The sequence below is a fragment of the Melanotaenia boesemani genome, chromosome 6 (genome assembly GCF_017639745.1).
Source record: "Melanotaenia boesemani isolate fMelBoe1 chromosome 6, fMelBoe1.pri, whole genome shotgun sequence".
NCBI classification, from domain to species: Eukaryota; Metazoa; Chordata; class Actinopteri; order Atheriniformes; family Melanotaeniidae; genus Melanotaenia; species Melanotaenia boesemani.
Window position 1 is genome coordinate 21,145,994 of NC_055687.1, and position 24,618 is coordinate 21,170,611.

The window sequence follows — 24,618 nt, forward strand, 5'->3', positions numbered from 1 at the left end:
ATTTCTTAAGTTCACTCAAAGGAGATCACTGTGTTTAACTGTCTTGCTTGTTCTGTCAATCAGCCTAATATTCCTTTGGTAAGCATCTGATTTCAAGGTAGTTAAACTGTTTTTTTTGTGTTGTAAATGTTCAATTCATAGTTTGAAGGGGACCTCTTTTTGTGCCCGGGTTTCTTGGCTCCACCATATCTGGACTACATTGGTTACCACAGTTACATTGATGAACATCTCCCTACTGAGAACCCAACTTTGTACGGTCTTCATCCAAACGCTGAGCTTGAGTGCCTTACTGTCACCTCAGACAACCTTTTCAAATCTCTGCAAGATCTGCAGCCACAGGACTCTTTAAGAGAAGACGGGGCAGCTCAGAGCACAGAGGAGAAGGTATGGAGGCAGAATAAACCTTCTTATGCAAAGCTGCTTATAAAACAAAGAGATAAATATATAGCCCACACTTAACTGAATTTATTGTATTTGGCAGGTTATGTCTATAATTGAAGATATTCTTGAAAAGCTTCCTGAGGAATATAACGTGGCAGAGATGATGACAAAGACAACGGACCGAAGCCCCTACACTGTAGTGTGCTTTCAAGAGTGTGAGCGTATGAATCTTCTGCTAGGAGAAATTAGGAAGTCCCTCAGTGAGCTGGATCTTGGCTTAAAGGTACAGTTTACTGTGACTGTGTACCCTGTTATAGTCTGTACAGCTCTAACAGTAAAGTCTTGAAGTAGCAAAGCTTTTTTTTTTTTCTTTGCACAGGGAGAACGCACCATTTCCTCTAGTATGGAGACTCTGCAGTCTGCACTATTCAGTGATTTTGTCCCAGATTCCTGGGCCAGACTGGCATATCCCTCCACTAAAACACTGACACAATGGTAACTTCATCAGTCACTCATTTGTGTTTTTTTTAAACTCCATTGGCATATATTGTATCATTTTTAACATACTAGTTTTTATGTATTCCCTTTACAATACCAAATTATTAATAAAGGATTATTAATTTATAGGTTGGGTGATCTAATAAGTAGATGTCACGAGCTGGACAGTTGGACTCAAGATTTTGTTCTACCCGCAGTTGTTTGGTTCTCAGGACTCTTCAACCCACAGTCTTTCCTTACTGGTGAGATTCCAGTCTGAAGAAGATACTTATTTTTACAAGTCTTGTACCAGTAGAACCAGAAATATTAACATGCTGTCGTTTTACAGCCGTGCTGCAAAGCATCGCTCGCAAGAATCAGTGGCCCCTGGACAACATGATTCTGACTGTGGACGTAACAAAAAAGATGAAAGATGACTTTGGACATCCTCCAAGAGAGGGGGCCTACATCCATGGGCTCTTCATGGAAGGTTAGATTTACTTCACCCAAAAATGAAATACACCAGGGATTACTGTTGTATTAACTAAAGATTTTAGTATATTTTTAACAACACTTTACAACCTACAGTAAATCTTGTGCAACACTTGATGTGTCCTCTTAGGAGCACGGTGGGACTCTCAGTCTGGCGTCATCTCTGAGGCGGTCTTAAGAGATCTGACCTCAGCCATGCCGGTGATGTATGTTAGAGCTGTACCTACAGAGGAGCAGGAGCTCAAGAACACTTATGAGTGCCCAGTGTATCACACTAAACAGCGTGGGCCCACATATGTGTGGGCCTTCCACCTAAAGACCAAACAGCCCCCAGCCAAGTGGGTTGTAGCTGGAGTTGCACTGCTGTTGTCTGTGTGATGTACTGAAGTTGCAGTAAGGCATTTTTTTTTCATTTATACCCACAGTGCTTAGCAAATAGTGTCTGACACTTGTATGTTTTAAACAGTATTTATCATGTATTGCTAACAATTTACAACTGAAGTCTTTTGTCTTGGTTATATTTTTTATAATTACTAGCAGCCAAAAGCAATACAGTTTTCATCATATACTTTTCTTTATTTTTTAACACTGGAAATACATCATAGAAATAGACTTTAGTTCCAAAACTATAGGAAGTATGAAAGTAGAGATACTTATCTGCCAATGTTAAACCTGTGGTGTCTGTGTCTGACACTGTTACACGTCTCCCTTGAGCATATCCATGATTTGTTGGGAGCTTATGTCTCCATTTTAGACCATGTAATTCTGGATAGGGAACATATTTTATTGAAAGGTCAAGATTAAAAAAGCTCTCTGACTGCCCTCTGCTAACTGAATGATACACAATGCTGTCTGGAGGGTTCCCGAACCAAATTCCCAGGAGATGATGTGCATGGCTGCTATTGACTTTTAAATGAGGTGCATTTGACATTGACCTTTTGTACGGCAGAGGCAGCATACTAACAGACTAGTGTAATTCATTCAGTTGAGCCTGTTGGAAAAACCTATTCAAAGACACTGATAGCTTTGTATGAGAAAGCAACACATTAGATCACCCATCCTTTATCTGTCTCCTCACTCTGTTGAATCTGATTAACTTAATCAGAACCAAATAAAACCTTTCATTTTGAATGTGTGTGAGGAAAGAGTCACCTTATCTAAAATGTTATCTTTTTAAACCAGTTTAACTGAGGTTAATTGAAAAGTGAGAAGGTGTTCAGATTAAATTGGAACAGAGACTTTAGGAATACATACTGAAGGAGTGGTATCTTTTCTGTGTTTTAGAGCAAAGTCGAAGTTGAGAGGTTGAACAACACAAACAAAAATGTGCGACGAGATAAAACTACTGTAGTACGATTAGGTTACAATAAATTTTTTTTAGATGAGTTTTCTTTCATTTTTATACTTTTTAAGGAGTATTAACTTTGTGATCTTAATGTCCTCAGTGAACCACATTGGTGTGTTTTGGGGGTTTGGGGAGGTCAAATCATCACCCTTCTTGGAGAAGATTTTCTTCAACACTAATAACTGTTGTGTTGCTCTTAATTCCTCCTTGCAGCCCAAGTTTTTACAGACAGACAAATGGGGGAAGGAAGATTGATTCTGTGTATTGTATTGCAGAGGGGAAATAAAGAACTGGTCTTCCTGCAGATTCTCTTCATCTGCTTGCTCTTCCTCTCATTAGCATGCTGCAGCAACTAGCCAGTCATTTGGTGACAGGGAAATGATACAGTGCTGGTAGTGTTTGGGAGGAAATGGCAGGGTATGAGGCCCAGCATAGACGGGGTCGTGCCTCAGATAAGTCATTTTAAAGGCCAAGCAGGACACCTGGTTAAAGACAGAAAGGGCATCTGGGTCACACCTCCGCCTGACAGAACCAAAAATACATATTATTTTTGGTTGTTTTTTTGTCCCCCCCTCCCCCCAAAAAAAACAAATAATAATAATAATAGTAAAAAAAAACTATACTTTTGTATTGTAAATTTAAGAAATTAAATATAGTGTACAGTTTGACAGAGATGTCAAACAAGTTAGGTTAAAGATTAATCCGCTGCAGAAATTAGCTCTAGAAGCATTTATACCGTGTTTTTGTACAATCAAAATTTGTTTGTGGTCATTTTATAAAGGTCTTCAGACTACGTTAAAAACAAGCTTAAACTAAGAAATTATTCAGAAAATACATGTGTGGTTTATAAAATAACTGCAAATTAGTTTTCAATGGCTGTGGCTGGTTTGGATCAGAGATCTTGGAGAATTATTTGCTTTCATGTTATTTGTTTTTATAAATGCCGCTCAGTGCTTTTTCTATTCCGCTTGTGATAGCTCATAACTGTAAACAGATTGAGAAATTTGGCATTTAACACTTCTGCTCCTGTTATAACTTAACCCACAGCATTTTACTGTTTTATTTTCATTCCTTTACTAAACAAGTTTGTTAAATAGCAAATTAAAGTTGACTTCATATTATATTACACATACCAAGTATTATATGTGTGCTAAAATGAGACTGGTTATTATGTTTAATAAAATGCTTTCTGTGATTTTTGGGGCATTTGCTTTTTCTTTCTTTTTCTTTTCTTTTTTTTTATAATCTTATAATTCCTGCATTGTGATAGCTTATGTAGATAACTTGCGGTAACCCAAGTTAATCAGAGCATTTTTGGTCTTAAAACATCTCCTTTCCCTGTTGAAAATAACTTTAAAAGCTTCAAAACCATTCAAAATCTTTTTGATAAAAAGTGGCACATGATGATGAAAATTATTTTATTGCATGCACAGCTGAAAATGGTGGTCAGTCCATGGTTTTTCATATCATGCAGACCAGCCAAAACAGTGTACAAACACTATTAAACAAAAATATCATTAAGTGGTATCTTTCTGACAAAATTAATATCCATATCCAGAATTTTAACGTATATTTACACAGTATAAATAGAATGAACTGTACACTATTGATTAAAACTGGTTTTCAGAATGAGATACGGCTGAAGCATGTTGTCTTCAGGATGGCCTTCAAAATTCAAAATATACAAACTAAACCATCAAGAAATCAACATTAAAAAAACTGCACAATGTCTATTTGAACTGGTCTGATTTAACCTAGCTGAGAAGAATCCTCATTTGACAACACACTATAAAACGTTGTACACTGGTGTTACTACACACAGCACATTAACAATATTCTGTTAATTTTATTCTTATTAATATTGTACAGAAGGTGCTGCAACTAACTGATTTTTCTGCTGCTCTTCATTGACAGATTTTTAACCTAAGGCATGAAAACTTTAGGTCAGAAGTTTCATACAAAAACATGGTTTTCCTCAGCAACAATTATTTGTACATTAAAATAAGAGATCAACTGAGTTATTGTAAATTCAAGTCAATCTTCAGTTTTAACCGACATGAGAAATAATGCAATACTGTAATATTATGGATCAGCTACTTCTTTTAACGATTGTCCACAGTTCAACTAGATGGGGATACTTGTGGTTATGTTTCAAAGTAGAGCAGTTAGTGTTTAGTCATATGGGATTTAGTACTGGTATGACTAATTATAACTCACAAACCAGCATACATTCAGTTTTGTGTAATCGATTATCATTTTTGATGCTGTACTAGTCAAATAATAAAAGTAGTGCAATAAAAAGTGCGGAAAAATTTGCATTTTAAAAGATACAGAAAATAATACATAAAAAAATGTTAAATATTCAACCATCATTGTCGCCATTTCTGTCATCTTTTACTTCAGGAATTACTTATTTTATATTAGAGTAAATAATTTGTGAATTATGTTGAGATCTGAGACATATGACTGTGTAACGGACTTGTGGGCCAAATTATTCTTTGGTTAAATCTAATAAACCAACCTCTCCTTCCAGATGTTAGAACACACCAAAAAGGGTTGATTATGAACCAATCTGCATCATGTGATCCAAATAACTTTAAGATTTGATGCAAACTCTCAAAGAGGATACTAGGATGACATAAGAAGAGATTTTCACACGTTTTCCTTCAGTATTAAGTCATTTACCTGGAAGCAGTTTTTTTTGCAGTCTGCTTTTTTTCCACAGAGTGGAGCTGTTCATTGCAGTGAGTTACCTTCAGAACAGCTCTACACTAGGAAACCTCTGCCATCCAGTGGACAGGAAAGGGAAAGCAGCAGCTTTGGCCCCACAGATGTGGACGTAGTTGATAAATATCTACAGCTCAGGCTTCTGCTTTTGTTGCAGTTTAACTGCTGGCACTGCAGCTCCACATTTAGATGGTGATGGCTGAGCCTGCTTTCAGCTGCTAAGGATCAGTCAAACAGTTGTGCATCTATGCAAATATTTTTGCAGTGACTGTCAGATGTGGTCTTCTGCTTATTTATATCTGCAGCGACAGCCTGCTGATTGAAGGGCTCCCTTCTGTGTTCAGCCAGGAACATGCAGTGTTCCTGTAATTGCTGACTGAACCCTGAGCAATACGAGATGAGACAGTGATAGGTTGTTCCTTGGCAATTTCACAGAGTGGCTGAGAAGAGTGGAAGATGGAGCTCTTCTCTAAGCTCGGGGCTCCAGCCTCTGTGACAGTTCAAACAGAGTCTGTTGATTGTCAATGATGTGAAGATAGTCAATGTAGGCTCGCACCTCTGAGCTGCTCTTCTGGGTGATTCCATTTCCTAGTTGGAAGAAAAAAAGTATTTATGCTGCACTATATGACAGCAGCAGCTAAAATACAACACTTGTTATTTTGTAAATTACCATCCATACTTCAAGTGAGCCTAAAACATTATTAATTCATTTGAAAGACTAAATCTTGCTTTACACTGTTTTATAATTGATTACACTCACAGCCTGCCTGTACTCAGCTAAATCTGTTCCCTATTTAAAATCCCAACCTCATGGATTGCCAATTTGTGCTCACTGTTTTAGGTTAATACCCACAAGCACACACCAAGACTTCCTGCATTATATATTCTTCTTTCATTTTGCGCAAATGGCAAATCCAAGAACGTGGCCTAGATATCAAGTAAACAGATTTATAAAAGGCTCTGTTTGCTTTCTCAGATAACCTTCATTCTGTTATACAACCACAAGCAACAGTATTAAGAAAAAGAAACAAAAAGAAAAGTTTCAAGCACTGGTTATTTCACACCATATTACACATCATGAATTATTTTAATACCAACCCATTTGATCTTTCTGACACTGCCGGATCAGCCGTGCTATGTCTGCTATCATGTGCTGGAAATAAAGACGGACAATAAATATCAGACGTTAAATATTTTAAATTCAGTGCTTGTGTATATTTTCTGTGCAATAGCAAACAATTATAAAAATGCACAAACTTACCAACTTTTCAAAATTGACAAGGTTATCATGAAACGTTTTGTTGCCTTCATGAATGAATGTGATGTCTAAAACATAAACATGAAGTTTGCATTTAACAGTGGTAAAACATCAGTTTGTATAGAGATGTCAAATTTAGACTAGTTTTTGAGTACTGAATTAGCAAAATAATGAGCAGACCTTTCAGAAGCAGAGGAAGAAAGGGGATTTTTGGAGCCTTCATCTTCTTAAAGGAGTCCCTGTAGGCCTTGTGGTTCAGAGAGGGATCCTGTGAATTTGTTTGAAAATTGATGAAATCCTCTGGGAGTGACTGTGTGTGCCTGTGCATAAAAACTTGTGGCAGGATTAGAGACTTAATGATCACATAAAGCCTCTGATATTTGCCATATTTTTAGCAATAAAAGGCATCTGTTTGAGCGACACACAATCGGTTTATATTCCTTGTTAGAGTGTCTGTGTTCTTCACTGAGTACACTTACTGTGAGTGCCTCCAGCTCTGAAAACAACTTTTTAAATTTTCCAGGAATTTTCTGTGGGGAGAGTAGCAAATCAGCTGCAGACATAAAGGTAACATAACAAGAAAGGAATGTTTGTGTTAATAAAAAAGACATCCAACCTCCCATGTCTGACCAAGGCGGCTAATGGCTGCAGCATTCAGGCCCATAATGATGGCAAAGAAACAGTTGAAGTTCCTCTGTGCTTTACAGCTGTAAAAGATTAATGTATTACTTCCATGGGTACAAGTCAGTAGCATGAAAGAAGCTGTGTTTTACTTTTTTTGCCAGTAGAGGGAGCGGTGTTCCCATGCAAATCTACCCCTCTCCTCCAGCAAAAGTAAAAAGCAAGCTGTACACAAGTACTAAATGCCGTTGTACGACAGGGTGTAAATAAAGCTACTAACTGGGCAGAAATCTTGATGAACTTCTTGATGAGTTGGATCCTTTTGCAGAGTGTTGGGCACAGCAGAACCTCAGTCATCACCCACAGCTGTACTTCATTGCAGCGCTGCAAAAGCAGCTCTAATGGCATTGTGTACTTACTGCAAGCATGGCGATTGAAGGTGAAGTAGACCAGTTCTTGCTGTAAAAGAACAATGTATACTCAGGTGTTGAGCAGAGCAGCATCATGTCCTTGTAGGCACACAAAAAGCAATTTAGAAGCAACTAAGTATTGAAGTTGTCAGACAGACCTCATGTACTGAGCCAAAGATTGTCCACTCAAAGTCAGTGAGGGCAACAGCAACATCCCATGTGTTTAAACTCAGCATGCGAGCCGTCCTCTGTTGCAGCTCTGAGTTGTCTGTGAATGGATTCTGTGAAAGGAAAACAAAGTCACTGATTTCCATACTTGTAGCTATTGGACTGAGGATGAGCCAGATAAGCTGTCCTGATAATTGTGTTTTGAAGCTTTAAAAAATTATCTTCACTCCGTGAATACATTTGTGCAGTCCATCCATCCATCCATCCATCCATCCATCCATCCATCCATCCATCCATCCATTCATCCATCCATCCATCCATCCAGCAGCCAAAGCAATTTTATGTAATGGTTTCTGTTTGTATATTTGTTCATTAATGGTTAGTATTTGGATTTTTTTTTCTTTTCTGAAAGGCATCATTGGATTTTGCAGTGAATGCACTTTCTGAAAGTTGTTTCTCTTTGTGGCTATTTTAAATCCTAAATGCTTATTTTAATTGTTTGTTACTTTCAGGGATGTGTTGAGCTTTTTGTGGGTCAACTCAGTCAATTAAAATAACTCATTACAATGTCATTCCTACCAGCACTTCACAGAGGTCCTTCCTGCACACATGCAGCCTCCCCACCGACTGTAGAGAATTGGAGAAAACTTTGTCCCGAGGCTGTAAGAGAAGTCTGCCTGCAGGACATAGAACATATCACAAACAGCAGAATACCATTAAAATTTTGTCAGGTAGCAGGTGAGCAGCTATCAGTGGTTAGAGATAAGACTCTGTGCCATGCTCTGCTCTGAGGAAGCCAGTCACTTCCATCACAGACACAGACTTCATATGACTGAATGGTAATGTTTCTTCCTTTGAACTAAGGCTAAATTTAGCTCAATTCTAATGTGGGTTCAATAAAGGCTCGATATGGGAAGAAACTATTTACTTTCAGTAATTGCATTGGAGCTGCACTGGGCTCTGTTCTGATGTTGAGCTGTGGTGCTGGATAACATGTCTTCTCCAGTTTGAGAATCAGAATAGAAAACAATGTTGTTATTACCATGCACATATTTATATTTTTGAACATCCTCAGAAAAAAAAAAACCAACAGATTTGACGGCTGTATGGTTAGAAATTTCCATGTGGGGCATGCAGCACCGTGCTTTGTGCTGTAGCTGGTCAGTTACCTCCTGGATAAGTGATGGCCACAAGTACCAGCTCAGCTTGAGGGACATTCAGCCTTTCTGCCGCTGCCTGCAACAGCTCCTGGGCCATTATTTCAGAATGGACCCTTATACTTAGGTACGAGTCCATGGTGACGTATACATGACACAGCACTGCAAAGTGGAAAAATGTTGTCTCATTACCTTGTATCATATAATAGAACCACAACATTCAGCAAGTTCATGGCTTCTGCAGATTTTGACTTCAGTACTGGATGAAATTTTTACCTTTAAGAGCAGCACAGACTGACAAAACATTTAGAAATCATACAGTAAACCAGGACTCTGCATATCCAAACATCTTATTCATTCACTGGAAAGATTTCCATTGTTGTGTGGTGGGAGGAATGTGAGAAGAACACCATGTACCTTCCTTGGTCTCCCTATGTGAGCTTCTGGAGTGGAGCCCGTTTTCTTTTAAGCTCAGTGGATGGAAAAAAGCTTTTCCCTAAAAGAAGGGAGAAGTGTGGACATTGACATGTTCATTCTGCCTGAGAACATGAAACATTTCAGTTGCTACCACAGAACAATGACTTTAGCAGGAAATGTTAGTACAGTGACCTCAACATCAGCTATTAATAAAGTTATTTTAGCCTTAATTTTGATGAAAAAGATCAAGTTAGTTTCTCTTACCTTTCTGTGAGGTGAGTATTCATCCACAGTACTGACAAGAGACAAAAAAAGTTGGATTATCATGTGCTGAACACCAGTTTTCCTACTTTATAATCCTCAATAAATAAATGAATAAAATGCATCTTACTGTATTACTTTTTTCATGCATTAATCCTTTGCTTGAATTATCTTCTGACATCCAAACTGTTATGTAATATTACACAGGTCTTTGTTATACACAGCAGATTAAATATTTCATGAATGCTGCATGCTAGGGCCAGCTCCAGAAAGCAGGTTAAACAGAATAATTTTCATCAGCTCAAAGTAATTTTTTTAAAAGTAAAATGTGGGTAGTGGAAAAAGCCAACATCAATAGATCTTAGATACCATGATTCCCCAATTAGTCACTAGAGAACAGCAGGTCTGTTATAACGCAGCAGAGATAAAATTGTCCATGCACTCAGTTCACACCACGATGCTCATATTTGAAAAGAGTAGTGGAAATGGATGCTAACAAGTTAAGATTTATATATATATTATACCACAATTCTGCTGTTTAGCTATTTGTAATTTTTAACTTATTCGATATTCAGCTCTGTAGATGACAGTGAAAGAAAACACATCAGGTGAATTTGGGGATTCTCAGATAAGGGGTCTTAAGTCATAAAGTAACTACATAAGGAAATCCATTAGTTGCATCCAAATTGCCCAGCCCTCCTATATGAAGTGAAATGCACACGATATTCAGCCATGTCCATGTGCTTCCACATGCAAAAACATTCACTGATCTGTTGATGACAACTTAACCCTACACACACTCTATAATCAGCATAAAGAAATCCTTTATTCTATACACTTCATACTCCTCCACTGTGTTTAGTCCATTATTGAAGCTCAGTGTCAAGGAGAGATTAGAGTGCTTAGTAGATTTTAGACCTTCCAACATGATCCCTGCATTTAATCACCCTATTCTCTTCAGTTAGTCCTGGCTAGCATGATGGATAGCCCTGTGTCCATTATCATCCCTCAGCTTTTACTGGGCTCTGCAACACAATAGGCATGTTGGCACAAAGCCTGCCCTAAGGGATCCCCTCTCAGAGGCCGGCAGCATCCTTGCGCTAATGAAAAACCTGATTCCCTCTGTCATTTCAAAACACAGGCAGCCATCTAACATGCCTTCTTCTTCCACATTAAAACAGAATCCATGTTAATAATCACTGAGCTCAGAGAGAGTTGTAATGCCACATGATGATAAAGTCCAAGAAAACAAAACCAGCCTTGTTCCAACTGTGAGCTCTCACAGTCATACAACTTTATGCTTCTTTTGTACAACGGCCAGATGGAAACTGATGGGAGGCCTTTGTCTATAAAAAAAAAATACACCTTTGGACTTGGTAGCAGATCGCTTCAAAGCAGCTAACCTTGTCATCCTCTGGTGTGGGACTGATTGTGAAATGCTCATAAATAAAAGAGCATGTCAGTTAGTAGCTCCCACATTCACAATCTACTGATGCAGTGGAGTGGGTGTCATGGATTCCCCTTCGTGGATACAAACATGAATAAAACAGAGTCAGGGAATGGTTTTTAATGAGTGGCAAGTTGTAGCGCTCCCAGGGGAGAAGCTCAATTTGGAGCCGAGGGGGAAGGGAAGGGGGATATGGGCGTGGCAGTGTGACTATAGGATGTTCAGTCTGTAATGTCAAAAAGCAATATGCTTTTATATTAAACCAAAAATTGTTGCAAAGAAAAAATCAGTTATGATCACATGAAGATCTTCATACACAATAAATATGCTAGATAAAAAATGTATGGTTCTGGTGCTAATAGCCATTCTTGTCTAGACTATGTGTTGTTCTTCAGGCTGTTCTTTACAATAAAAAATATGGTTTCTAGGCGTCATCCACATTCTCTATCTGCAGAAACTTGGAGTTTGGTGATTTCTTTCTGTTCCTTCTAATCACCCTTTGTCTTCTACTGCCCTAGGTACCCTTCCTACATCTCCTCTTGAAGGACATCTGAAGAACACCTGATGTTTTCCAAGTTGTTCTTTTTTCTTTTTCTTTTTTCTTTTTTTATTTCTGACATAATCCTCACCCCATCCTTAAAAATATACATATATATATGTCTCCTATTAGTAAGAATGGATCATTCGACTTTCCTTTGCTTATACAAACATACATAAGTTGATATGGATCCTATTTCAAGTATATACCATAAAGCATGCATACAGTATAAAAAAGTAGACCCATGTTTTTGCACCATTTCTTGATGACAAAATGGAGCATTTCTTATTCATATTATTCCGTTTTCTCAAAGCAAATGACAAACATTTCTGACAGCTTGTGATTAATTTTTAACATTCTAGCATTTCCTCAGTTTTTGGAAATTCGAGATAAAGAGTTTGGTGACCTTCGTGTTTCCGAACATAACGCCTAGAGCACAGCAATTACTTTTTGATTTCTGAATGGGTTCATTGTTGAGAGGCTAAAAACAGGAGCCTGAGGAGAAGAAGTCTGTCTTTGTGTTCAGAGTCTTCTTTCAGACCTCCAACAGTCATCATTCTTACTGGATATAACACGATCAGTTTTTCCCTTTTAGGTTTATACATTTCTGAATTTCTGTGAGGACTGAATGATTGTATCTCTTTACATCGAACGATGAACCTTCAGCATGTGGTCACTTACTGTCTATGATGCAGCTGGTAGAGTTTCTGGAGCTCTTCTATGTCTTTCTCCAGGACTGGGTGCTCATAAAGATCATCCAACACATAACGATACAATGTCTGGAAGGAAATGTCAGCTTTCATTTCTCCCATTTTTCCCTCACACCCAGTTTCTACCCTTTTTTTTTGCACACGCTGTGTGGTATATCCTACCTTCATAAAAAGTTTGATGTGCTCATCTTCCCTCAGGAAGTCTTTACAGAGACACATCCACTGCAACACCAGGTGCAGCACTTTTTGTTTCCTCTCCAGAGCTTCTTTCCGATCCTCTTTGCCTCTGTGTCGCTTAGTGCAATAGGTGAAAGTTGGTTAAGGATTATATTAGGTTCCATCAAATGCAGTATACAGTCTGGCATGACTAGAAGTGGATGTGTTGATTTAAGGAGAGGCGGCAAAAAAGTTAATTGGATTAAGTAGTGTAGCTAGAGCAGAAAAATAATCATATTTTTATTTAAAGTATGATTTTATTATTGTAAAAGTTCTTGAAGTGGGCTATTATGAGTGAATCAATACAATATTTTCATTTCAACACTTGTGTTCAAGGATATTGTCCTAGCAGAGCTTGACATAAATCACTGGTTGACATGAACACTGGGTAGGTCAGTAGAAAGTCATCCAGAAGTGTATCTGCAAAAAGATAAACATTATCAATAACAGACACAATAAAAGGTACTTTTCTGAGTGATACAGTTTCAGATAGAGATTTCTTTAAAAAGTAATAAACCCTGAAGCAAGCAGCTTAAAACAAGCTTAAATCTGCACAAAGATGCCTCATTAATGCTGCAGGATACTGAAGACCAGGACATTACTGACTTTGTCAACTGCATGTTTAATGCCTGTTGAACTGCACATACAGTAGGGCTTTTCTTTTAATTCAGTTGGTCCAAGTTTTTCCTGTTCCACCTTAATAACACCATGAGAAGTCATTCTTTACTGTCAAATATCACTTAACATGTGCTAAGATGTCTCAGAGGTTAGCACAGTATGAGAGACCTTTACAGTTTACATCTACTGGTGATGGACGGGTAAAAAAAAAGAAACAGGAGTCTTCAGATCCATTTTGCTCAAGCAAGTTCCAAAAAGCCTTTTCAGGCATTATCTTCAGTCTCACACATTGAACAGTGCAGGCTGCATCAGTGGAGATAAGCCAATAATTTTAATGTGCCAGTTCACTCTAACTAACCGTGGATGAAGTCTGTGTTTTCATGGTTGTTATCTCACATGGAAGCAATCTGGTTTTACTTAGTCATCATCGTAATGTGTTTAGTTGAAGAAACTCGCTAGCAGTGTGTCCTTTCACGATTCGTTCTCAAGGTTACACATATAAAGCATTTCTGCTAATGCATGGAATCAAAGCAGGTCAGACAAGATCACCAATAACAAGAAATTAAGTGATCCTGCATTGCCATTTTATGTTTGGTCTTAAATTTAAAAAATGTTTCATTTTTTTAGTTGAGTCCATTTGAAAATCATATAAAATCCATGTCCAATAGAATATCTAAAATGTCAGCAGTTATTTAGCGTACAGTTTTAGCTTAGATGAGAAATTGTCTTGAAAGTAAAAATAAAATCCTGGATTGAAAAGATAAGAAGAGCACCAGCTTCCGGACATATTGCTCCGCCAACATCTTTAAAAATCCTATTAAACCCCTCCTCCTCTCAACCCTTCTGTAAGTGTTCCTCACTCCCAGAATTGTAAATTGTTCCCTTTAATTTCACAAAGGCTTCCTGAGACCTTTGTGTGCGTTCTGGTCCACAGGACTCCCCGGCATCATTATGTTAGTCCTTTCAGAGCAGCTGTGGATACATCAGTCACTGCTTATAAGCGGTTACTCGTGTGTACACGAACAGCATCTTTTTAAAGAATACAGTAACTCACCTTTTAACAGAAAGCCCATAAACAAGAGGACAAATCACCACCCCACCCATATCGTGTAATATTGCAGTTTCACACACATTCACCATGCACGCTCACTTGCACTGCTGGGCACATGTGTGTTTTCTCCAAGCCATCTTAACTGGAACACTTTTTCTCTTGAGTAAAAGCTTTACTACTCCCAAGGCTGCACAGTTTGCAAGTTTTCAGTAGTTGTAAAACAGAATAAATATTTAATTTTATCACCTGAAGTTGTATTCTCAAGCTCTTACTGGTTACATATCAAAAGAGAGTGAACATTACTGCAGGATAGAGCAACATAAGATGTTTCATAAAACCAAGACGTTCAAGGATTCAATTTACTGTATGAATAAAGTTGGGATGATTTGTAACTCCATGTTTAATATTCCTTGGATGTGCATTATGAAGAGACTTTATTGGAAATATTAAACATGTGTCCCACACTTCTGTTGGTTCTCTGTTGCATATGGTATTGAACCAAAACAAAATTACCCTCCTTTTTAGAGAAATTGCATAACTGATTTACTCATCTAACTTGTCACTGTACTGCAAAATCAATCAACCCGACAATCCAATTTTGCATTGATCTATACAGCTTTAAGATAAGCATGTTAATAAGTAATTCACAAGAGCTACAGAGGGGCTTTAATCATAGCCTTTAAAATGCTTGAATTTAATTTTTGTTCACATAATGTGATGTTTCTTTCCACTCTAAATAAGCATAATTATTTCTCGACATGGTGTTTTGGTGAAATGGCTGGAACATCCTCTCATTAAAATCCTAAAATGTTCCATTACAGGTTTTTTATTGGTGGTATTGTGCACACTGATGTTACAAAGCAAGACTCATTAGCAGCACTTGAGCCTGGGCACAGGAAAAACTGCAACACTGTGCATAGGTGAATGCAAAGGAAACACTTGCACATCAGACAACTACACAGCAGTGGTTAGCATTTTAGCTTTTTTCTACAACATGCTTGAGGTGCTTTTAGAGAAGTGCCACCACTTGCAGGAAGACAGAACACTTCTGAGCATTCTTAATGTTCCACACATTAATAAAAGTAAGGTCTACCAAACTGAGTTAAAACTGTCTTCCTGACACACAATCTGATGCAATAATTATGTTATGTCATGTTGCTGCACAGTGGTTGCTAACCAGCCTTGAGTGACATACTCAAACAGCACCCTGCTGCATGTTTAGAGAAATAAATTAATATAAATCTCTTTGATGAAGTCAAATATCTCTGCACTGAACCTCCAAAGACATGCAATTGCACTAGACTAGAGCATACACAACCTCTGTATTCACACAACCACCACCAGCAGGACTTAGACTACTAAACATCACAGAGAGCAGATCAGTCGCTGCTCAGGGGTCCTCAGTTCTCTGGCTCTTAGACCCTGGGATGTCACTCAGCATCATGCTCTGCTTCATCACTCCTTATGGAGGAATTCCCTCAATACACTTACAATGAAATACACTAATGGTGAACAATTCATCAATGACAAACTGCCCTCCTGAGCCCAGCAAGCTCTAGCCACAACTTTGTGTTTATTGATATTAAATGCTGAAATATGACTAGATATGCAGTTTAATAGAAAATATATCTCTATAGTACATGCCCTGCACTCAGGAGAGGACATTTAGATAAATTCCATTTACTTCCTCTACTGAAGGAATAATGATTTCTGATATCTGATTAGCCTGCCTCCGTCTATGAACACCTTCTCTTGGGTAAAATCTGCATCTCCTTTCTTTCCCTCCTTGTTTCCATTTTCTTTCTCTCTCTCTCTGACTGTGCTACTGCTCTCAGTCGTCATCAAGCTATCTCTCCAGCTTCAGCAACAGAGGATATCCTCTGCCTTGGCAACAGTGCCACATTATTGTGTACCTGCTGGGATGAGAGGAAGTGTGTTGATTTGTCATTGCTGTGAGGCTGGAGTGCATGTCGCACAATCTGTTAGAGCCTCACTCCAGAGATATGAGCAACGTTGATCTCTGTCAAAGGCTTTTAAAAGGAACAGGCTGAAACTCTGGCAATCATAGCACATGATTAACCCAGTGATACTGCCCACAGGGGGCTGCTATCCCAGCTCATTATTGAAGAGGAGAGGTGGGGAAGGGCTGAAGTAACACAGCGAGTAATGGTAGTTCTACCACTCTTTCGCTGTTTAATCTATCTTTCATAAACACACACAGCTTCCCCATAAGCACACCATCTTAGGATTTGTACATCATTTAATATAGTGCTCCACTAGAAATAATTTTGGACCATAAAATACAGAAAGCTCAATCAGACACTGACAAAGCAAAGGAAGGTAAAAGATGATGAGAAAGGTTTATCTTGACATAAAAGTAGAAAGCTGACCTGACTCTTTTCCCTGCGGTGTCCCTCGGTCATCATCCAGTGTTAGGTCATTCAGCAAGTGCTCCAGGATCTTCTCTGGGGTCCCTGACACCACCATGTACCTGTCAGACACAACAGAGTCAGCAGACGAGTCCTCCTCAATAGAGGACAGGGATCGGCTGCTGCTCCACTCCTCGTCTCCCTCTGTCCCCTCATCATCTATGTAGCGAAAGTAGGGGACGTCAAAAGTGGGCATCGTCACCAGCTCTGTCCGGCTGGTGCTGTCACCGCTGCTGCTCTCCTCTGAGCCCTCCTCGTCTTCCTCATCCTCCTCCTGCTCCACCAAAGCAGCATGCAGAAGCAGGCTGCCCTCGTCCTGCTGAAGGTTCAGGGGCTGTGGGCGACATCCCATCCTTGCAGAGTTCTCGCACCCTTACACCAGCTGTGGTTGTTACTGCATGACACCTTTACAAATCTACCCATCCACCTACAGCTGCTACAGCCCGTAGTCCACTGCTGTCTATCCTTCCAGCAAACTATACCAGTATGTTCACGACCGAAAAACCATGTGAATTACTTGAATGGGAAGACTGCCAGCAGGACTCTGCCTCACAGTGCCATGCTGCTCACTTATATGTATCTAATGTAGTCATTTATGTGTTGGAAGCTGTGATGTAAGTATGCCTGACTGAACGTGTGATCCGCAGAGACAGAGAAGCAGAATGATGAGAGAAGGAGTGCTGAGGGAGAAAAAGTGAGGGAGGGAGGGAATCTAGAAGGGGAGGGGGAGTGGAGAGGCTTACCTCCTGTTCCTTGCCTCCACTTTCCCTCCTCCCCTCGCCGATGCAGTAAGGGCTGGCTGCTCTGACGACACTCTCTGGAGAACGAGCACATTGTGGCCCCTCTCTCTCAAACACAAGCGGACTGCCTCGTCACTCTGGGGCTGGTGAGAGAAAAGCACGGGGGGAGGGAGGTAAGGATGAAGTGTGTCATCACCAAGGAGATTCCCTTCTATTTTTCTCCCACTCACACAAATCACCACTGATTTCCATCATAATACTCTGTCAAAGACAGCACTGGAAATGAAAGAGAATTTCCATACATCATAATTTAGTCTTTATCACAGGGGCCCATTCAGGGATTAACATAAATGAGCCACATATTCAAATTACAGATTCATGCGTGAAGCCAATTAAATTATGGGTAGTGTCTGGGGGCAGTCTATTTCAAGCTGTCATATTACACAGTGCATACTAACAATGGTTTAGTGGTTCAGAGTTTACCTTTGAATTTAATGCACTTGGTGACTTAAGGTGCCACTGATGATAGATTCATTCCTCATGACGCAACTCTTGGTCATTCAACCACCTTACCAATCAAAGCTTCAGCAAAACACAGTTAAGTCGCAAAGATGTTTTGTGATCCCTAATTTAATTGGTTTAAATAAATTGTTTTGCAACACAATTTAAAACTAATGTACAAGATTAAAACAAAACTAATTTAAACTTTAATTTAAACGCATTTTAGAATGCAAACATTTCAATACTTCATGTCTTTGATAACACTACACACCAACTGAACAGACTAATTACCACACCTAACGCTGAAACCTAACCAGCCCTCCCCATAAAGTTATACTTGTCAACAATGCTATGTTAAAAATATAGTTATTTGCACCCCGCAGCTGAATGTGATGCACACCAGAAACAGTAACTGGCTGCATTAAATGCTGGCAGATTTAGCAACATAAATTTTTCACATGACTGAGAAATCTCATCTTCAGCTGCATTTAAATAAACCAAACTTTTTCAACTTTACTCAGATCTGTGCTTCTTAGGATAAGAGGTTTTTTCATTTATCATTCATAATCGGATTTATTAAAAAAAATTTTTTTGAAGCATAGCAAAATTGTTTTCTTGCTGTTGACAAGAAATTACAGATAATGTGAAATACAAAACGATAATATATTAATGTAAAATTAATATTATATCTGTTAAGCTGTATGCTCTTTACATGAAGAGTCTCCCTATTAATAATGTCAAGAACAACAAAAAGTATTTTCTTTAATCACTCAATATCTCCCTCTCTGTTTAAACAGTCTGTTTAAAAAGTCGATATCTTTAACAAAGGGGATTGTTTCAGTTGCTGAAGTATAATGATTCCTGATAGCAGCATGAGTGTTTAGATCAGATTTATTGGTTTTAATGAGGAGTTTAGTATATGCATAGTCATCCTGCTTCAGCTCCCTGGTTAACCCCTCCTCCACTCCACAGCCATCAGTCGATGCAACACAAGCCACTGTTCATGCAATTAGCCAGGGCAGTCAGGCTGGAAGTGGCTGCAGTTTGCTGCTTTAATTGCCTTTTGTAGAGAAGCATACAGGGTTCTTCAGTTAAGCATGGTTTCCTTGCACGATAACACTTACTAGATGACAAGACAAGTGCTCAACATACAAGACATTTAACAAAAATTACATAATATCATGTATCTAATACGACAGTTGTGTTTTATCACTAGCTAGGTCTTATTTCTAAATGCTATACAGTCAAGGAGGTATCTAAGAATTCCAAGGATGTTTAAAAACCAGAAAGAAAGAGCTTCTTCCTCCTGTGATTCACTGCTTTAAGCACATCTCATGAATTTGTTCCTGTTGCATACTAACACACATGCATACGTTCAAGCTAACTGCATAATGAAGGCAGTGAAGGAGTGTGTATTTTCCCTTCAAATGACATCTAAAAATGGCAAAAATAAAAAAAGACCTAGAAAATTCCAAGGAAGGGAAGGTTGCACTGATTAACTTCCTGGTTCTTGGGTGGTTAAAAATACATTAGCGGTTCTTTATCAACACATCCAAAACATGCCACACATGGTACGCTTTTAGCTTTGTCAAAGTCATCGGAATACTGTCTCACAAAGCATGACAGCTAAACCAGTGTTTCTGAGTATATTGTAAATGTCCTCCTGTCCTCACAATGAATTATTGATCCTGCCTCAGCTTTTCAAGACTAGTGCTCAACATGCGGTGGGCTTTGAGGTTAACAATGTCCTCATCCAAAAAACAAAGCAACAGGCCTCTTGAAATGATGACGGTAATGAATCAGAGAAGCAGGCAGCACAGGTCTTTCTCTAGCCATAAAACTGTATCTGGAAAAGTCCACACAACATGGAAAGAGACTTAGAGAGTAAACATGACTTTGGGCTTTCTTTGTTTAGAGAGGCAATTTCTGCCTTCAATCTAGGCTACATATAGTATGAAATGCTTAAAATGCTGGCAGGTTTCAGTCCTGAAAAGAGTGCAGCTGTGCCCTAATCCCCTTAACCAATAGCGTGGATTCTAGAGAATGGTAACAAGATGTAGGTAACATCAAGACTTCTCACAAGAGTGTTTTTTTTACTCCTTTTAAGCTCTAACATCAGAATGAGGACATTCAGCCTCCGAGCACTGATACCTACCGAACAAACTAAGCTACACGCTTCACATTAAAATGAACTTTTTTCATGTTTTCAGAATCTTTTTTCAGTTTTATTCTACGTATTTTTCTTTAGTCCATTTTATTGTTCTGTTCTGTTATATTAATTATAAATTGCCTTCAAACTATCGTCTTTTTTAGATTAAAGGAGATATTAATGATCTCCCTGTCCCAGAATTCCTCACACACATCCACAACTATACAGAATAATGTATATTAAACAGCCTTGCTTTTAACAACTGGGATTTAAAGAACATCTAAGCTCTTTAATGCCTGAGCTTAGATATTTGTATGAGTCGCTGAATATGTGCTTTTGTGGCATCATTGTAACACCACTTTAAACCATTCCACAGTCGAGAAACACTGCAAGATAATCTCACTCGATACCGACATTTTCAGGTCATGTCAGGTATTAAATACAAGGCCAACTCATCTGGCCATTATCACTGGAATTACAACTGTATGCTACCGATATCCCCTTTGTTTTTATTCCTTTATCCTTCCAAATATAAGACACTTAATACTTGCATGGCATTAAAACAAGACATAGAGAACAGATTGTTGTATTATGTAAAGCAATGACATTTGATCATACAAAGAATTGTTTTTTAATATCAACATAGATAAGCAGATCTAACAGTGTTATAGAGAAAAGGTCAGGGATCTGACGCATGGGAACCCACCCTGACACCACACAATGTATTGGCATGGTGGTCTGGCCACCTACGTCAGCTTTTCCTGCAATTGTCTAATAGTTCAGAGAGCAGATACAGCTGGCAGGAAGGGAGAAGCTGAGCCCCCCACAGTGTTAGCCAATCAGATGGCTCCTAGGCAGCTAACTGCAGGTGATGTAATGTTTTTTTAAAAAGTGCAGACTGAAGGGAACGTACAGAACGTACACTAACATTTTCAGTAGTGACATGTGACATGGTGCTTTGAACCAACCCCTTTCACCCCAATAACTGAAGTTGCTGCCTTTTAAAATCAATTTATAATTTAGTCATGTGGGCAAAAAGAGACAGTACACTTCAATTCAAAGTCTTTAACATATCAGGATATAATAAGATGTGGTCCCTATCAGATTTTAAAATGAGGTAAACGGGACCTCAGGTAAACAACAACACAATTTGTATAATGTTCTTCACTGAATAAAAAGTAGTTCAAAATGTAGAAACACTGTATGATAAACTAAGTACACTACTTGATTCAGTAACTTAGAGAACCACCTGTAGTAGCAATAATTTCAGGTCATTGTTTTCTTTATGATGTTATAAATCCCTCACATTGTTGTGGAAGAAGGAAGAATTTTGATCCACTTTTCATTACAGCATTGAATCAGTTCATGTAGGTACATGAGCTTTCATTTATGCAAAACGCTCTAAATCTTCTGTCAGATCATAAATAATCACTTTGAAGTCACTGTAAAACCTTGATTCTTCCTTTGTTCAGATTTTTCTGTTGTAGATTTGCTGATCTTCTTGAGATTATTGTCCTGTTTTAGACTAATGATAATAGAATACTTTAAAGGAGTCATGGTCAACCTAATGACTGCAAGGTGTTCAGGTTTCATAGCTGCAAACATGCCCATATCCTCACCCCTCATTGTGATTGACAGATCACATAAGGTGTTTGTGTTTATATCCTATCTTTGGTTTTCACCAAATATTGCACTAGGGCTGAATGCCAATGTATGGATAATGGTCAAACATGTCCACTTTGGTCTTGTTTTGTGTACGTACGTTGTTCCAGAGGTCTTCTGGTTTGTTCAGATCCAACTTTCACTGAGCATTGCATGGTCTAATATTGGAATTAACCTGGTGGGAATTCCACTTCTAAGTGGATTGACAGCTGTCTTTAATGTTTTTTCTACTTGTAAATAATCTTAATCACTGTAGAGTGATTAAGATATGATAACTGCTGAATACTTAGATGCCTCAGAGCAGCAAACTGCTTAAACTTCTCCTTTTATTGAGGCGATCATAGTCATTATATACATTACATACATAGTAATGATCAGCTGGTGAAGTGCATTTAATAAGCTGAACCTGACTGCTACTCACCTTCTTTGTTTCTATCTAAGTGTGTATTTAATGGTTTGCACTCTGCTTCTACTATTTTGGCTTATTTTTTGTTTTATAAAGGACACATTATATATCATGTGTTATTATTCCTCTGAGCTTGTTTTTACTTAATTGTAATTCCTGGTAAGGACCACATAGTTGTTTTTTCATGTTCTGATAGGTCAGACCTTAAAGTTAAAGAGTGTTCTCTCTTCTTCACATTAAAGTATTACTAATTCAGCTTTTCATACACCTTATATACACTCACCTGCTTTATTTGGTACTTCTGTTCAGAAAGACAGTCTTACCTTCAGCTGTGGCATTCAGAGGGTAGGATCAGAATTTGGTGTAAACCACATGAAAGCATGGATTCATCCTGCTTTGTATCGATGGTTCAGTATGGTGTTGGTGGTATAATGATGTGGGGCTATTAAGGGGGTTCCTCAGTCCCAGCTAAGCATGATTTAAATGCCACAGCCCATCAGAGTATAGTTGCTGACCATGTTTATTCTTTTATGACCACAGTGTGTTTCAGCCAAACTGATGTCTATTACCAGCAGGATGATGCACCTTGTCCCAAAGCTGGTTTCCTAAATGTGACAATGAGTTCACTGTACTCCATTGACTTCTACCATCACCACATCTTAACCCACTAAAACCCCTTTGGGATGTGGTGGAATGGGAGATTCTCATCATGGATGTGCAGCCAACAAATCTGCAGCCACTGTTTGATGCTATCATGTCAATATGAATAAAAATCTCTGATGAATGTTTCCAACACATAGTTGAATCTACACCATGAAGAATTAAGGCAGTTCTGAAGGCATCAACCTAGCTGTGCCTAATAAAGTGGCCATTGAGTGCATTGCACTGGTTTATCTTGTTCTAGTTCATTAAAGAAACTTTTTCCCTTCATAAGCTAATTGATTACAATTAGTTTATTACAATTATTATCATAGAACACAGAAAACAAGGCAACATTTGTGTGATTACAACAAAAAGAAAGAATGTTTGTAAAGCAGCACCATAAAATACCAGAGTCTAGTACTCTAACATTTTCATACTGATAAGGCGTAGCTGATCTATAAAATGTGTTCAACAGTGCAGTATTCCATGCTCAGACTGTGTTTGTATATCAACTATTGTGTGTTTAGTAGCGAATGTTAAAATATGTGATTGGTCTGCAGAAAATCTGTCTTACCTCACTTGTCCTGTCTGGGCCCTTGCTGTGGTTCTGCAGGAAGCGGCAGCCATCCTTTGCCAATCTCTGGACCATCTCCAGTCTGGACAGGTCTTCCTTGTCATGCATGATGCACTTGTTCCCCTGCTGCAGCGCAGGGGACACAGAGAACATGTACCTGAGGCCACAGTCCCACGACATTGTCGGCTCACAAAGTACAGACTTTCCAGCTGGCAAAATGACAAAACTGAGCTCACACAACTCTTACAAAAACTATAAGAGGAGGTGCACAGATCCAAAATGAAAGTCTGTGTATATACACTTGCTTGTGTCTGCAGATGAATAACTGAGTTTTCTTTTACTGCAGCCAAACTAAATCTCAGTTGTTGTAAGTCCTGTTCAGCTCCACAGCAGAGGGCACGCAGAGAAAAGACTTCATCAGTTGGACTCCAGGAATCACTCTGTGGTTGGCTGTACCAAAAGTGAATGATAGTCCCGCTCTATGTCCTTCTTGTGCCTTTCACCACAGGGGAGGGGAGTAAGCTTGGTTGAGGAAACATCTGGTGAGCCAGACAGTCCCAAAAAGGAAGTTTCAAAATCAGGAGAGAGCCAGGATTCAGGATTGGGCAGGGTAGGTCAAGGTTTTGTTAGGGTGGAGACATTTACAAGTGGACTGGTTTACGATACAACCAGTCTTCACTTTTATGTTTTCAGTAAGAATGAAATGCCACATAAAAGCAGCTTTTTCGTTAGTTCTGACACCAGGTTTTTCTTTGTCAAAGCAATAATAAAGCTTTTTGTGTATCTTGTAATTTTTTACCTGTTTTGTTAAGCTGTCTTGTCAAGCATCACATCTCTTTCTACAAAACCTTTTCAACATGTGCAGCTCAGTTTGTTAGTACCTTAGTGAACATATGGACCAATGTGATTCAGTACTGATCAAGGTAAAGCAAGGACATTAATTATTTTATATGAACACTTTATCTATTAATGTTATATATTTTTCCCTTCTGTCAGCAGAGTGATGCTTGACTGGCTCCAAGTAAAGCCATTCAATTGTGCTGCTGCTCCATACTGCTGACACAGCAAACTGCTGAATGAGAAAAGGTCCTCATCTCTAGGTGGTATTTCTCTTTTATGTGAGGTCGAGTTTCATCATTCTGCTGTTCTCTTTTGTTCAATAGATTAAGAAGATTACCGTCATACAGCATTGAGTACATGCTAGTCTATTAATATACACAG

At 38.6% G+C, this 24,618-nt stretch overlaps 2 protein-coding genes across 2 annotated transcripts in view; one reads left to right on the top strand and one right to left on the bottom strand.

The window, feature by feature from the left end:
• Positions 1-2,238, top strand: part of LOC121641775 (dynein heavy chain 11, axonemal) — a 39,047-nt gene extending 36,809 nt beyond the window's left edge. The window contains exons 67-72 of the mRNA XM_041988058.1: positions 142-384; positions 482-664; positions 761-876; positions 1,009-1,121; positions 1,208-1,348; positions 1,481-2,238. Coding sequence (XP_041843992.1) covers positions 142-384; positions 482-664; positions 761-876; positions 1,009-1,121; positions 1,208-1,348; positions 1,481-1,728 — 1,044 coding nt within the window. The 3' untranslated portion in view covers positions 1,729-2,238. The remainder of the gene's footprint in view (positions 1-141; positions 385-481; positions 665-760; positions 877-1,008; positions 1,122-1,207; positions 1,349-1,480) is intronic.
• A 1,861-nt stretch (positions 2,239-4,099) lies between these two features.
• Positions 4,100-23,943, bottom strand: LOC121641777 (rap guanine nucleotide exchange factor 5-like). Its single transcript, XM_041988059.1, has 18 exons — positions 23,398-23,943; positions 17,467-17,606; positions 16,685-16,785; positions 12,967-13,045; positions 12,572-12,716; positions 12,381-12,478; positions 9,718-9,748; positions 9,454-9,532; positions 9,049-9,198; positions 8,459-8,556; positions 7,870-7,992; positions 7,582-7,760; positions 7,297-7,387; positions 7,160-7,210; positions 6,861-6,948; positions 6,684-6,748; positions 6,521-6,575; positions 4,100-6,010 (listed from the first exon to the last, which is right to left on the bottom strand). Exons 1-18 carry the CDS (start codon positions 23,575-23,577, stop codon positions 5,892-5,894), a joined length of 1,872 nt encoding a protein of 623 aa, XP_041843993.1. The 5' UTR covers positions 23,578-23,943; the 3' UTR covers positions 4,100-5,891.
• Between the last annotated feature and the right edge of the window lie 675 nt (positions 23,944-24,618).